At 34.3% G+C, this 17,733-nt stretch overlaps 1 protein-coding gene across 1 annotated transcript in view; it reads left to right on the top strand.

Annotated features, from left to right (window-relative positions):
- Nucleotides 1–17,733, top strand: part of LOC138705604 (RYamide receptor-like) — a 299,486-nt gene that overhangs the window by 227,296 nt on the left and 54,457 nt on the right. The window contains exon 4 of the mRNA XM_069834205.1: nt 5,607–5,754. Coding sequence (XP_069690306.1) covers nt 5,607–5,754 — 148 coding nt within the window. The remainder of the gene's footprint in view (nt 1–5,606; nt 5,755–17,733) is intronic.

Here is a 17,733-nt window from a genome sequence, read left to right as displayed (position 1 = left end):
AGTGTCATAGATTTACGACATGGCTTTCCAGTCTTACTTTCCTCCAGAAGGAAGCCATGTTAACGATAAATCCATTGCTGCCAACCGAGTTTCAATCCTCGAACCTCGGACCCAGAGCTCACAATTTATTTAACTTCTAGACCATAGAGGATGACTTATAGTTCATTATCTTCAGCTGTTTGGGATAGATCTGTTCCAGCTTCAAGAGTTAATGTTTATCATCCAGGATGTCAGGTCTTCCATTTCTTCTGCCTGTGGAATTGCAATGTAGTATCTGTTTGGGAAGTCGGTTGTAATCCATTCTCTTTATAAGTTTTTACCAGTTCTGTTTTGTAGTATTCTCTCAATTAACGTAAGGATTTCTCTTTTCTTGTGTCATCGCTTCTGTAATTGTATAAGGATATAACCAGTAACACCAAAGAGAAATTTAATTTCACTGGTTTCTATTTTACGACTGGCTGCGCGAGTAATGTTAAATTTTCACAACCATAAATGGGTTGCTTGCTGCGCTTTGTTTTGAGGATGCCACATATATTTGTAATGTCAACATTTACACTTAGTAATGTTTCCCACTTGTCAATTGAGTTCCGTGTCACACAGTATAAAAAGTTTATAAAACGTGTATTTCTAAATGTATTCTCAAGATATGGGCCCAAATTTGTAATGAAAAATAATTATTTTTGTGACATCTAAGCGCCAAATAAAAAAAATGGTAGAGAATTTTCCATTCATACTGTACTAAGGACTGTCATCCTTTTTTTTCTTCTTCTTTCCTTTGGAGGAGGAATGTAGATAAGTACCGCAGCCTTAGGCTTTTTTTTATATTGGAATGATTTTGAAGTCCTTAGGACTACTCATCAAGCACGCGATTCACTGTCTGGTGCCATCTTATCGATTCGGCCACAGCATCCAGGTCTGACGGAGTCCACATGAACAAGAATGTCCCTCCGCCTCCCTGTGATGTTCCTCTGCAGCCTCCTCAGATCGATGGTATCTGTTCGCAATTCACGTGCATGAATATGTTACATCCTTAACCAGAGGGATATGTCGCCGTCTATTCCTCGACTCACCAAGGCGCCATCTATCCCAGGGAGCTACACTCCCCCTGTCTACTGCATTCCGCTAATTGAAGCCCCTACAGCTTCCCTTGGATATGTGCAGCTCCCGCAGACAGATGCCATCTGTAGGTGGATCCTGGAACCACGTCCGTCATGTCCTCTGGTCAACCTGTAATTATTGAAGATAATTAATGAAATGAGGGTAAATCTCGGAAAAATCCCCAACCACGTAACTTGTCCCAACCAGGATTTGAACCCGGGTCCGCTCGTTTCATGGTCAGGAGGTCTAACCGTTACCCCACAGCGGTGGATCACTCTCGTTCCTTAAAAGAACTCTCTTCAATTCTGTATAAAACAATACATATACCTATATCTTACACATTCGAGTTCACGAACGTTATACTTGCTTAACGACGATTATTATATTCTATTTTTATTTGCACAAATGCAAACTCTTGTGTTGAGCTGTAAGCACACATAAAGTAAAACGTTTTACACGTTCTCGAAAAATAAAATCCGGCCATAAAGCAAGCGTGTTATAGCTTGGGTGGATGAAGAAGTAGTTAACACACTTCCGTGTCGAGACGCACTAGATACTCACATAATCCCGAGGTATAGCACCAGTTTATGAAGCAGTATCTTGATTTATAACACGTGAATTATGAACTGAGAATTGTCTCTGCTGACGCAGTCTTGAAGCTTGAGCACACATACAAAATTGTCGTAAATTTTCGCATTTGCACATCCGTAATCGAATAATATGTCACCGTCATAGAATAACTACGAGAATTATTTCCATCCGAATAATTTAATATTCCAGAATTGACCGTGATATCTTTCTTTACTTGCAAAGCCATTAAACAGTTGGTGGAGGATTTCAAGAAACGTATTATGTTACAATTATTTTTATGAAGAAGTGACACGAATGCTTACAATACAGTTTGATGCATATTGTGACTACCACTGCTACCGTAGGGATAAATGTAGTCCGTAGCACCGCATTCCTACTGGCTTTATGATTCACTATTTGATACCAACTGTCGATCCAGTAACAGAACACTCAGTTCAAGGGAATCCGCGTTTAACGCCTCTCGGTTCCCCTGTGAGTTGTGCAAACTTTTAAGAACCAACAATTTGCAGTTATTAAATACCCTTATTACATCCTATGTTGACCTGAAACTGTACACTATATAAATCAAGTTGAAATTAATGACGAAAACTACTCGGTCTAATGACGAAAACTACTCGGTATTTAAATATAAAAACCATATTGGGTCCAATAAGCCGTACAAAGTATCAAAGTTTTCTTGTTATGCCGTCAAACTTATCAAACTGTATAGTGATAAACACAAATATACAATTATTTACGTGTTGGATGAACTTTTCGGTTCAAGGAACCATCATCAGATTTTTCGTAGATACTACAAACAACTTATGTTATACCTAATGTAAACAAATAGTGAGACATAGGTTTTAAATTTGAAGTTTAAATGAACAATTTGATCATTTGTAACGATGCATGTGGAAGTGGATAAAATTGATAAAATCTATGTATGCAGAAATAAAATTGTTAAAATATAATTAATCAATCAAATGTATGGATTAAAACTTTACACATTTATATACATTTATTTTAACATTATTTCCGTTCTCGTTCTCGTTGACGTTTCCGTTTCCGGTTTATTGTGAACCAGCTTCAACCTCGTCCACGAACGAACAAAAATGTTCTTTAACAAATGCATTGCGGGTGGTATCGACACAACTCTCATAAGGGGCGATGTAGTAATTTTTGTTTTACAATTTTCTCGACTTGTACGTTGAAAAACGCTCTACGTTCAAACGTGACGCAGTCATGATCCAGTTAATTAACTTTTTGATAAATAAAACAGAGAGAAAAGTTCCATGCCGTGCAGATTCTGTGAAGTTTGTGATTAAAAAAGCGTCTGTGAGAACTTTTTCCTCAAGGTGCAGTGAAACTTCTTTTAACGGATAAAGAAAGAACACCCACTTACCTACAGAGGAACGGCTTAAACTCCCCTGTCGTGTATAAATATGGGAAAGTAATTTCTGAGTAATAGTTATTCTCAGTAATGAACGCCATCATTGGCTCCACACCTCCAGTAGTCACATCTAATGGTTATTTATTTATTTATGTATGTATTTATTTACTTTTTACTTATTTATTTATTTTATTTAATTTAATTTCATTTGTATTTAATTTTAATTTTAATTTAATTTAATTTAATTTAATTTTATTTTATTTAACTTTATTTTATTTTATTTTATTTTATTTTATTTTTAATTTTTAATATTTTAATTTTTAAATTTTTAAGTTTTTAAGATTTTAAGTTTTTAAGTTTATGTAAGTTTATTTTATGTTATTTTATCTTATTTTTTATCCATTTGTTCATAGTCCTTTGGCTCAATGGTCAATTGAGCATTGATTTATTTATTTAATTTTATGAATGCAATAGTTTGGTGTCAAAATGGTTTCCTTGAAAGCTCGTTGAGCTTTAGGGAACCACGAAAATCCTTAACATTGTTTTCTTTGAAGGAAAAGTATAGCCGGGATCCTTCATAGGTTTACAGCACGTAATGGAAATTGAGATAATTGCATGGAAATTACAAGTTATTGTTCCATATTCGAACAGAACATCCTGGATTACAGACAAATTCCTCTGAGGATAGTATCTAGATCGATAATGTAAAAGTTTTGTCGGTTGTCTCATGAGGTTCTAGAAGCCTATGACAGCAATTATTGTAGGAGGAAAGGCTCAAAATATCAAGATTCTGGAAGTGTCGAGAACTGTTTGTCGGGCAGGGTATTATTCTTCGTGTGCTGGTAAGTCTCTACCTCTATTCAAGTTTCAACAAGAATATTTCTAAATGTGTATACTTATTGTATGTCCCGCGCTGTAGCATCATGATCTAGCGCCATGTCACTGACGAGCATTACGGAATAAGGACCGATACTAGTGATCATTTTCTTGCTGGGTTGTTTTACGACACTTTATAAGCTGCTATGGTTATCTAGCGTCTGAATGGTATGAAGGTGATAATGCCTGCGAAATAAGTCCAGAGTTCAACTCCTAAAGTTACCCAGCATTTGCTCTTAATGGGTTGAGAGGAAACCGTGGAAAAACCTTAACCAGGTGATTTGCCCTAACCAGGATTCGAACTCGGGCCCGCTCGTTTAACGGTCGGTCATGCTAACCGTTACTCACAGCGGTGAACCTCTACTCTTCATTGGGATGAAATATTCTGATGAACTTTCGGCCGGTGTATGAGATCAGTGCCCACCTAGCATCGAGATGCAATTGTAGATTTGTAATAAACAGCAAAATACTGGATTGCTTCACAACTATGTCAAGGTGTATAAACTTAAAATTTTCGATCAACAACCCCATTCCGGTCTTCCGTCTGGACCAGATAAAATTATGTAAGATATTCATGCTATTTAACATGATGCAATATATTAGGATGTTTTCACTGCGTAATGGTTCTAAACGGCTCAAAGTTTCAGAATTACGTTTTAGTTTATCTACAGTAATGTCAGAAGAGGTCTGAGGTTTGTCGATAAATCCACGAGTGACATTTATTATGGCTATTTCGTGAATAAAATAAAAAATAATATAAATAATATAAACCTATAATTCGCTCACAAAATGTTAACAATTGTAGGCTATATTTATGAATACTTAACCTATTCCGACATTGTGAAGTCCAAATGGATTAATAACGATTACTGCGCGTTTCTCTTGTTATTATAACAGAAATACGTTTTCATTATCTGCTGAAATTATAATTTAATTTAAACATTTTATAGTATAATTATAAATAACCAGTTTAATACATTAATTAAATGAACAATTGTTATGAAGGAGTGTCATTTTCTTTAGATACAATAGACATGGAATTAGAAGAAGATGTAGATGTAGAAGAAGGATTTCGCGCTACAATGGATTCATGCTCATCGATTTACGTGGGAAAAGTTGGCGACACTGACTAAATAAACGAACGACCATGCGATAAATTCTGTAATGCTCGGGAAAAGTGACACAAGTCACTTTCCACAAACCTTTTTTGATAATTTATTGACAACTTACGGAACATCTGTTCGCTTGGAAAAAAGTACATAGGTATTCCTCCCATTACAATAATTCATACAGAAAAAAAATCAAATCGATATAAACCAGTGTAAGTTGTCAATAAATTATCAAAAAAGGTTTGTGAAAATTGCCTTATGTTACTTTTCCCAAGCACTGCAGAATTGATAGTGGTAAATCGAGCAGCAGAAATTATCGCGATGTATGAGTGTGATTGGTTGGAATTCAAAATTTCATTACACTTAATTGGCCGAAAATGGAATGACGTCATATAAACGAAATAGTCATCCATAGTCCATCCATGTTAACTGCGGAATTTCATCCCAAGTCTGCAAGTTCCACACAGGTTCAAAGTGTCGTCAAACTAGGAGCGTATTTACTTAATTTCTGTGTATTGTTTTGAACAAATAATGGGACGGTGTTATTATTGATTCTGTTTCAGCATGATGCTGATGGTTCTGCAGTACGTGGTGCCTCTCGTGGTGCTAGTGTTTACCTACACAAGGATCGCTGTGGTTGTTTGGGGAAAGCAGATACCAGGTGAAGCAGAGAACTCCAGGGACCAACGCATGGCGCGCTCCAAAAGAAAGGTCTGTGTTTATTTAGTACAAATACTGCCCATTTCTTGTTTGCTATCTCGTGTCCTCGTCCAATAAATAAAGCAGACACGGCGATATACTCGCTATGTTACATGTGTCGGCATACTGGCATGAATGTAATTACGTTCATTTATTAACAATTAAAGAATTCTACAAATATTTAAGCGCTTAAGTTTAGTATAAGCATACTGGAGAGGTTATACATAGATTAAAACTCGATACAGTTTAAGCTTTCGTGGCGTTGGCATAGAAGTAAAGTGGTGGAACTTCACGAGTCTACTTGAAATAGCTATTTTGGCAGTAGAGATGAACAAAACTAACTGCCGCTCTCGCTCGCTGTGTTCGTTGCATTTGTCTTTCGAGTCTCGTCTCGTCATTCTTGTGCGCTTCGAGTCTCGCTCATTCTTGAAATAGAATTTGATCGGCGTGGAAAGATTTCGTAACTTCGAATAACATACATAATTGAAATAAATAATATTATAGATGTTTAAATGAGACAAAAAGGCAAAACAGAACAGTATCTTAATTATCAAAATGTTCTGGTTCTATTAATGATATTACCTATGGTTATATAAATAGAATAAAAACAATTCTCAAACAAATTTGCATTTCTAAGAAATATAAAACATAATGTTAATATCTTTTTACATGAGATTGCATACTTGATCTCAAACTTACAAAAAAAAGATTCCTAGCCTTTTAATAAGGGTCTAGTAATTAAATAAAGACAGGAGAACGGATTATTATACACTGGAAGGTGGAGATAATGTTTCAAATAGGTTACTTGATTGTTTATACATATATAACAGTTGCCAAATTAGATAAAAGTTAAGTCAGGTATAAACAACTGTGACGATTCAGGGATGATTGACGTTCGGGACTTCGGGAGTGATCAATCTCTGCATCTCGGAACACTCACAACCAGCTTTACGCCAAGGACGCGACGTAATACAACATTGTGATGCGGATTTTCGACTTTGCGGGCGCTGTTAGTCTTTCCTTCTCGATCGTTGTTCATCTCTAGTTGACAGCTAATACTCATCTTTACCGTCGTAGATTGGACATAATTTAGTTCTTGTTCATAGTATGCATTCATAACATTGCATCAAATAATTTATATAATTTTTAGAAATCTTCGACCAAGAATAATACTCCGAAACAGAAGATATTTCATCGACTTATTAAAAAAACAGCACTCCAAAATTACATAGTCTGTCAAAACTGAGTATACCGTTGAAATGTGCGGAACATACTCGATGTGTTGGAGCATCATCGTGGTAGTACGAGTCGTTCCGAAAGTAAAATGTTATATTTATTTTCATGGAAACTACAATAGATACAGAGAACATAATAGCACAGGTAAATAAAGCAAGGTTTCAGGTAGCCTACATTCCGTTACTTTTTCACATAGTCGCCACCATTCTTTATGCATTTTTGCCAGCGATGAACAAGAGCCTGCATGCCGCGCTCGTAAAAATCTGAATCAGCAGAGGCAAGCAAGCCACTTCTTTACAGCTGCGACGACAGCATGCTTGACTGGAAAATGCTGCTGCCCACGTAATCCTTCTTTCATAGGTTCAAAGAGATGGAAGTCTGAACACGCTAAATCCGGACTATAAGGTGTATATGATAAGACAGTCCAGCCAAATTTTGCAACGTGCTCAGTGGTCGTGAAACTAGTGGGGCCTGGCCTTATCGCAATTGACAGTTTCTCCAGGCTCCAGGGCATCTAAAAGAATCACACCCCGCCTATCCCAGAAGACTGTCATTTTCGCCACTGTTGAAACGCACTACCCACGGCCGTACTGTGCTCGCACCCATTGTATGGCCTCCGTACGTCTTCAGCAAACGTCGATGAATGTCAATGGGTGCAATGGGTGCAATTTGTTCAGTAACACATCTCTGTTTCTTACTCGCTTCTGTGTCAGATTCCATTTCGGTACATTTCCCTGCTGCCCCTTTCTGCCGCACACGATAACCAAACTAAAAGGACATTACCGTGAAGGTTCAACCTTTAATACAACGCCACTAACATCCGGTGCAGACGTTACAGGTCAACATAAAAGAAAAATAGGAGTCTTTACTTTCGGAATGACTCTCGTAGATAATAGTACATTATGCAATGAGCCTATAATGATAGTAATTAAGACGAGCGTCTTAATTCCCATTATAGGCAAGTTTCATACGACTTTTTATACTCGACCATATTTCTAACTTGAAATTATTCAGAAGTATTCATTTTATTCGTATCTAACTGAAGAGTGGAAGTGACCTTGTGCATCGCTCGTAAATTTTGAGATGTGCGCAGACGCGAAAGTATTGATTTTTTCCGATGAACAATAATGTACGACCTTGTTATAATCTACAAAATAACATGAACTAATTTTGATATAACCTGGAAATTGATTTAGAATTGAAAAACCAGATGATAAATTGAATTTATTTGAATATTATTTACAATTAACGCTAATTATTATAGTAACAGAACATAACCTTCTGCGACAGTATTGGATTTCCAGCCTCCGTGACGTTTCCATCGTTGTCTTTTGATTGCATATCCGAGAATAATCGAAAACCTGAACTTTAGTGAATAGGTGTACTTTAATGACATGCATTAAAGGACTGCTACCAGGTGTATAATTATTACACTTCGGCATGGTCGAGCATAAATAACTTTAAATTTACAAAAGTGGATAGCGATTACACAAATCGTCTTATACACGTTTGGTACAAAGCCTGTTTTTTTTAAATATATCATCGTTGTTCCTGAAATAACTCGTATGTGCAAAATATAAAATTTTTCAGTAGGAAGAAAAAACACATTTATTCATCCCATGGCAACCGTACATAGGAAACTGTGAAATCTTACACTTTTCAAAGAAAGAAATAAGAAAATTTTATTACTTGCTGTATTACTATTTAAGTTATTTAATAGAGCAAAAATCTGAAAATATGTCACATAAGAGTTATTGCAGGAACAATGGCGATATTTAAGATAGTTAGCATTTTATAAGGGTATAAAATTAGGACACTTATGCAGCATCGATTAACTTTACCATGACTTCTCTGAAACGCCGCCTGAATTTCTTTTACGACGATAATACGATTATTTTGCGTCATTCAAACGGCGCACAACTTCGAAACGAATGAAACATGATGAGTTGTTCGATTCGAAAGACGGATAGCGATTATATAAGTCATCGTATACACTTTCCGATTATTGATAATACAACTCGGTATCATCTGGAAAAGAATATACTCAAGCTTTCACCACGCGTTAACATAGTTTAGTGGCAAACCAGTTTTGTTTAAATATCACTGAGATAATTTCCGAACTGTGTGTTCACGAAGACGCTTATGCCGCAATCGATGAGCTGTTGTTGGCGGTATGTCAAATCAATTCTTGCCGAATGGATTGGCCTCGACTTTGGAAATTCCCAGGAATTTGTTTCACTATCTTCAGACGTCATTACATGTGTTTCCTCAGAATATTTCGAACCAATTCCACTCGTTGGAAACTGCAATAGTACTTTATTTTCCAGTCAGATGAAAGTCATCTGCATATTTGTGGGTAATTTCTTAACATCAAACTCACTACTGTGAAGTCGCTGTTCTTGATTGCCATAGACATGAATAATAATATGGGATGATGTCATACATGACTAAAGTTGAATTTTTTTCTTTCTCATGGTATTAAGTAGGATATAGAGATGAACAAAACTAACTGCCGCTCTCGCTCGCTGTGTTCGCTGCATTTGTCTTTCGAGCCTCGGCTCGTCATTCTCGTGCGCTTCGAGTCTCGCTCGTCATTCTCGTGCGCTTCGAGTCTCGCTCGTTATTCTCGAAATAGCATTTGGTCGACGTGGGAAGATTTCTTAACTTCGAATAACATACATCACTGAAGTATATAACATTAGAAATGTTTAAATGAGACAAAAAGACAAAACAGAACAGTATCTTAGTTATCAAAATGTTCTGGTTCTATTATATGATATTACCTTTGGTTATATAAATAGAAAGAAAAACAATTCTAAAAAAAATCTGCATTTCTAAGAAACTTAAAACATGACAATATCTTTTTACTTGAGATTGCTCACTTGATCTTAAACATATGAAAAGAAAATTCTTAGCCTTTTAATAAGAGCCTAGTAATTAAATAAAGAGTGGAGAACAGATTATTATACACTGAAAGGTAGAGATGTTTCATATAGGTTACTTGATTGTTTATACATCTATAACAGTTGCCAAATTAGATAAAAGTTCAGTCAGGTATAAACAACTGCTGACTTCGGGACTTCGGGAGATGATCAATATCGAATCTCGGAAGACTCACAACCAGTCTTTACGTCAAGGACGCGACGTAATACATTGTCGTGCGGGTTTTCGGCTTTTCGGGTGCTATTAGTCTCGTTATCTCGATCGTTGTTCATCTCTAGTAGGATTCCTAATTTCTCACACTTTTTTTTTTTTCGCAAGATTACTGAAATGTTAAATGTGTGAACAGAGCAAAGAGTACGATAGAATTTTAAGGTACAAATGTTTACTTCGTTTATTATATTGAATTATCCTCAAACAATTGAATACCTCCCGGAATAAGGGTGTAAGTACATAGGGAAACCATGCACCATATACCCTTATTCGGGGGTGGTATTCATTTAAAGTACTCTCATTTTACGAAAGTCTCTACTAAATTTATATATAAGTGGGAAGTAGTTTCTACGCAATAGAACTTTAGTCTCTATGTCTCTAATTACTGTAACTCCTTTCAAATAAGTTGGTGGAATTGAAATACTTGGAAACTTTAAAACTTTTAGTATCGGATTTAAAATTAAATAAGATTACTTTAAAGCGCTACAGTTCAGAGTAGGAAGATTGACTTTGAAAGGAGATTTCAATTATTCCCATGTTGAAAGGGATCTATGCTGTAAAGAACGCTATGAATAAAATCAATGCATTAGGCCTAATTTATTCACTTAAATCTGTGAATATGATATATAATTACGAAATAATCGAATAAATTCATTTGGTTTACAAATCAGAACAATGGAAACGTAAACCGAATGAATAATGTTTTAATTATCGATACTTGCATTTTATTCTCTATGAAGCACAGTTATTCCATAGTGCCTACGAACAATAGCATGGATGCTCAGAAATATTACATTCGCAAACCATTCGTTCTGCTACTTGTTAATGTCTCTGTTGCAATTTGTAATTTTACTTTGCTCCGTTTGTTGCTACTTGAGAATCGCAGCAAGTAGACATTTATGTGCTATAGTTTCTGCTTGAACATATTTATAGCCTAATACGAGTCTTTTGTTCCAAGTAATAGCTTATAATCAATACAATAGAAATTAAAAAGTAGGCTAAATATAAAATATGAATTCAGTTGAAGTTTACTAGTATGTGTAAGCGTTATACTGTATAAATTCCCTCCTAACATTGCATATTTATATTAAGTTATGCAACCTGTAACACCATAACAATGATTTAAAAAACAAAGAGTGAAAATATTGAATAGCAATTATAAAAACATTTTTATTTCAGCGTCCTTGAGTGTAACTGTATACTCTTCGTGTACATGTTTATATCAGTATCGTGTAACGCTTAAAGCAGACTTCCAAATTACGTAATATTAAATAGAATCCTTTGATTGTTACCTATGTAATAATTTATACAGGGTGATTAACGAGGATTTACCGCCACTTATGAAGCTTATTTCCGAAAACATTCTGAGCAAAAATTGTCACATAAACATATATGCTATTCTCAATATTTTCAGTTACAATAATTTGAAGTTGTTTGTAAAATACAATAATTTTTTTAATTTTTAAGTGTAAAATAATATTGCAGATAAAGAATGAACTATTCAGGAGTATCATTTTTTAATGAGCTGGTATTCTGAATATTATTTCCATGTACCGAAGTACATATGATATTTCCATGCAGATATTCTGCGTCATCATACGATGAAAGAGTAATGGAACAGAGAAAAAATTCTCTCCGGCACCGGAATTTGAAATCGGGTTTTCAGCTCTACGTGCTGATGCTTTATCCACTAAGCCACACCGGATACCCATCTCGGTGTCGGACAGAATCGTCTCAGTTTAAGTTCCAACTCTTGGGTTCCCTCTGGTGGCCGCCCTCTGCACTACGTCATAGATGTCTATGAATGTAGGACTGAAGTCCACACATGTGTTGAGGTGCACTCGTTATGAGTGACTAGTTGGATGGGAGACTCTTTAGTTAACATAATATAATCGTTATAGTATTGTAGAGAATAAATAAATAAATAAATAAATAAATAGATAAATAGATAGATAAATAAATAAATAAATAATTTTTAATACAGTAGTATAAGCCATTCTTTTTGAAAAGAAAAAAGTTGTACCTTGGGAAATGAAAATTAAAATGGGCCCTATCTATAGTAGTTAGGAGATTGGTTTTATCAGTAGGCCTATATAATTACAAATGGTTAAAATTTGAACACACTAACTTAAATACTTTAAGAGAAAAGGGCCAAATATAAAAGAAAATATAATTTTTCATATATCGGATTTATAAATTAAAACATGTGTAAACTTATAGTCGAGAGAGAGAGATTTAAAGAAATATTAATCATTCCGCCTTTATTAATGATGCTCACGAGGGTCCGGAAATGAATAGCAATAATATGATAATTAAAAATAATATTATTGTAAAAATAATATGCAATAATTAAGAACCGTCAATGTCAATAAATTTATAAAATAAAATCTTAAAAGTTAACCTTAAAATTAAATTTATAAATAAAATATTTTAGTTAAAATTAGCGTATGGCATATCCTTAATTAAAACCTTCTGAGTGGTATAAATTAAATTGTATAATCTGCAGGGAATTCTTAAAAATTTGGGCGATAATTATTTGAATTTTAAAAGATGGTATTGATAATTTTTTATGTGCTATAATCATTCTGAAATGAATAAACCGCATTTTCACAACTTCATTTTTATGACATTTCAGCCTTTTATGAAATGAATTTTGGACAGTAAGATAAATTATGTAAGGTTATATTATTCTGTCTCTCATAGTGTCAAGTTTGTTTTTTCTGTATCTATGAAACCAGATAATAAGAATACATTAATTAATATTTTATATAGAATTACATTAAATATGAAACGCGCATAATTTTTTAACATTACAAATTTCTTAAACTAATATTAAAAACTGTCGGCAAACTTCTTTAGGTAGAAATCGAGGTTACTTTTGTGTCAGTAACTCCACGTATTACATCTTTATTTTATAATTTTCCTCAAATGATAAGACAGAAGTCTCCAAATAATGAATATTATTTCTGAAATTATACAAAGTGGGTCAAAAGCCACTACCAATTTCAACAAGAGATGACGACTTAAAAGAAGCCACTTAAAACCACTTTGAAGAAATTGATTCGGATCAGATGCTGTACTGAAAAGTAAATGAAGGTGTCCTAGGTTTTCTCCAGCGAAGTATGAACGCAGAAGGAAAAATATAAACAATAATATATTGTGACTTTTCTTCCACTCTGTATATACTCGTATGAAAATGAATTTTAATCGAAGTTATTTTCCAATCGCCGACTTCTGTCTGATTCTTTGAAATAACGACATGAGAAGCTTTAAGTACAGGATTATAAATTTTGAATATAGTATTAAATAAACACTTAAAGCAAAAATATCTGAATATGAGACTATTTTGACCTGCAAAGTTTTAATCTCCTTGGTTGGTTTCAATAAAAAACTTTAAAGCTTGAAGTAAGGGTTTCATAGTCGGATTTTTATTCGACTTTTATGTGTAAAATTTATTTAACAGGTAGGTTTATGTAACAACCGTACTTAACTTCAAAACATTTAATTAGTCATTCCTCTATGTGTAAACGTTTTAATACCAGCTTAATTAAAACATACAGTTGCACGCATAGTTCTTAGTTTTTAATTTAGGTCGTACATAAACATAAAAATATTACGAGAATATATAAAGGAATACAGATGTTAAATAAACTTTATACAACGTATCTAGTAGGCTTACATTTCGACAACTGTAATTAAAATTCTGTGTAGTATGCCAACTTCTTATGATCCCTCTTATTTTCTGTCCACCTATGTCCTCTCTTCTCATCGGTATTTTTCAGACTTTCATCATCATGAATTCATTAGTATCTGAAAGACTGTGTGTAAGTGTATTATGACCCCACAACATTGCTACTTATAAGGATTCATTTAAGATTTGATTGTCGGGTCGAAAAGTTCTATAACAACACTTACATCGCAAATTAGCTGAAAATTTCATATTTCAGACTGACAACAACCTTGAGGAGTATCATGTTACAAAAATTTGAATGGAAGAAATACTAAAAATAATTCTGTGTTTCCCAAAATATAACAATAATATCATGCAAGTTCAAATTAAGGTAAAATTTTACTTTCATCATCATCATCATATTCTTCTTCTTCTTCTTGTCCACACCTGTGGAGTAACGGTTAGCGCGTCTAGCCGCGAAACCAGGTGGGCCCCGGTCGGGGAAAGTTACCTGGTTGAGGTTTTTTCCGGGGTTTTCCCTCAACCCAATATGAACAAGTGCTGGGTAACTTTCGGTGTTGGACCCCGGTCTCATTTCACCGGCATTATCACCTTCACCTCATTCAGACGCTAAATAACCTAAGATGTTGATAAAGCATCGTAAAATAACCTACTGAAATAAAAAAATTCTTCTTCTTCTTCTTCTTCTTCTTCTTCTTATCCTGAACACATTACATTTAGGAGCCTTAAAATCCTGTTCCAGGAAACTTAGCAATAGACTATTATCTTGACTTCGGATGTCCAAAGTCTCGAAAACAAGTTTCGGAAGTTTCCTCTATATCTATTGCAGTCATCGCTGTTAGAATGCTTTTATATTCACAATAATATTTTCCACTTTTAGAAGTATTTACAGTATAATCATTTGTTCTTCTACCTAAACGAGTGAATTCCAGAAGAGGTCTTAGAAAACACACTTGTGCTCCTTCTAACCATTTTTGTTACTTTTGTACAAAATCTAAGTTTCGCATCCAAATATTAGGATGGAATTTAAAATTATATTTTGTAATCTAATTTTTGTGTCAGCTGCCGTCTGTTTACCAAAGGTTCGTTTTATTATCCCATTTACTCTGTTACATTTTTTATCTTCATTTCTATATCTGCTGTATTCCGAAATTGTATTAGTTAAGTAAATGGAGCTGGTTACCTGTTCGAAGATTCTGCCAGAAATTTTAATTTTAATCCTTTGAAGATCTTTGCCGCACATTGTCACTGATTTTGCTTTCGCTCTTGGTACGTTTAAAGAGCATTTTATGGATATTTTATGTAGCTGATGTGCTGAGGTTTTGTAGTTATTTTATATATTTGGCACTAATAATTTGGTCTTCTGCACATAGAAGTGCTTTAGTAGTTTCCTTTTGTTAACTTTACAGCATATTTTGTCGTCGATTTGCCCTCATTATTAAATCAATGTATGTAAAAAGTAAACCATAAGTAATGTCTTTAATTTCACGGGGATATTCCTTGAGATATTTCAAACAAAGTTTAATACAGTTTTGCTCTTTTTGGTTCCTTTCCGAGAAAAATATTCTTTTACATAAAACTTTTCATAGCGTGCTTTGGGAAAGATATTGATTTAATTCACAATGTTCTTAGTCAATTTAAGAGAGAAGTGTATTATGATAATAAATTATTGAAAAAAAATTAGTTTTGTCTTTTAAATGTGCATAAATTTGATTCGAACAAATGTAACATTTTAGAATTTCTTTCCAGAACGAAAAGTTACAGTTGTTTAGATCAAATATTACAAATACGTTGACTGGAGATAAATGCTTAGCAGACCAGTTCAATCGGCACATAACTAATTCCATAACGAGTGCACAGAAATTATATTTGTGTGAAGTGATTCAGGGTCATTTTTCCGAATTCAGTGTTCCGAATGTACTTTCTCCCAAAATGGAAAAATCCGAAACCAAATTTCCGAATACAGATTTCCGAATTCTGCTTTCGGAATGTAATTATTCCGAAACCAAATTTTCGAATGGTTGGTTGGTTGATTAGTTATTGGAATTTTTGTCACCCGAGGAGGATATCCCGTTGTCCATTGAAATCAATATAAGCAACAAAACGTAATAAGCATCGGACGAACAATATAAGTGAAGTTTTCCACAATCGCTTTCAAGTGGTTGTTGGTAAATACCATCCCAATTTCTACACAGTTTTGTCAGAATACCAGAAGGAGCAAAGAGAGACCGATACTATGATCCGAGAATTTTTTTATGAGTCGTACTGTACAAGGGAATGCAAAAAAACAGTGGAGGAATCTGCAGGCGAGGATTGCGGGAATTGTAGCACAGAACCAAACGTACAAAGACTAGGAACGGCGCATGGACTGCCTTCGGAGACTTGGACATCATTTCACTTAATGTAATTACGTGTCTGAAATCCACGAGCGAAGCGAGTGGATTTATCTGGGAAATCTCAGACCTCGAATAACATTTATTAGAACTATTTCGTGAATAAAATAAAAATATAAATAATATATCCCTAAAATTCGCTCACAAATTGTTAATAATTGTATATTTACGAATACTTAACCTATTCAAACATTGTGAAGTTGAGACAGATTAAGTATCGATTACTGCAATAAAGAAATTGCATGTTATTCAGTAATGCCAATTACGAAAAGCGAAATACAGGTTTAACAATGTTAATTACATGTACTGCACTTTTCTCTTATTATTATAACGGAAATATGTTTTCATTATCTGCTGAAATCATAATATAATTTAAAGATTTTATAATATAATTACAAATAACCTGATTAATACATTAATTAAATGAAGAATTGTTGAAAACGCAGTTATCAAATCTGAATGAAGGAGTGTATTTTTTTTTCCCCGATAGCCTACAATGGACATGGAATTAGAAGATGAAGATGTGGAAGTAGAATTTAACACTTTATTTAGTACTTCGTCGTTACATTACACACTACATCGAGAACTAAGAACTATGTAATATTATGTGGAAACAGCTATATTGCAATGCTTATGTATTCACACTGCAGCGAGACATATGTTGCTAAACAGTGAAGCCATTTCTGTATAGATAATTAAAACAGGTAGGCCTACTTTATTACGCCATACGGAAGGCAGTTTGATCAAAGACCTTGTATATAATATACAAGATCTTTGGGTTTGATATGCTCTGATTTTACTTAAATTTGAACGTCTAACTTTCTATTAATTGTTTAATTTCATTCAGGTAATACAGATTTTATGGTTACAATTAGGTTAGTTACCTATGGGCGCGGGACCATGTGTCAGCTGTGCCTTATTTCGACCGTTACTCCGTGCTACAGGAAAGCATTTTTCATAGATCGACAAACGCATTCTCACTGTAGTGTGTAACGGGACTGAAGCTGCATCTACACAGTTAAATTTTCCATGCGCGTATGCATGCAGCCTGGGAATAATATTGAAATGATCAAGTTTAAAGCTTACGTTCAATTAAGATGCATAAAGATTTTGTGTCTACATGGTGCACCGTTTTGAACATCCTCTTCACGGCTTAAATATATTAATTAATATTAGCAATCAATCTTGCATTCATTGCTTCAATGCGTAAAGTTGAAAGGACAGTTTAACCGTGTATATGCATCTTAATTGATTCATGCTCATCAATTTACGGGGAAACAGTTGGCGACACCGACTAAACAAAAGAACGACCATGCGATAAATTGATAGGGATAAATCTAGCTGCAAAAATTATCGCGATGTTTGACTGTGGTTGGTTGGAATTCAAAATTTCATTACACTTCATTGGTCGAAAATGGAATGACGTCATATAAACGAAATAGTCATATTTTCTGAAATAAAGCTTTTGTATTCCGTATAATTGTCATATTTCAGAAAACTTATTCGGAACTGAAAATA

The sequence above is a fragment of the Periplaneta americana genome, chromosome 9 (assembly GCF_040183065.1).
Source record: "Periplaneta americana isolate PAMFEO1 chromosome 9, P.americana_PAMFEO1_priV1, whole genome shotgun sequence".
Lineage (NCBI taxonomy): Eukaryota > Metazoa > Arthropoda > Insecta > Blattodea > Blattidae > Periplaneta > Periplaneta americana.
Note: the sequence above shows the minus strand (reverse complement) of the source record. Positions and strands in the feature narration are given on the sequence as shown.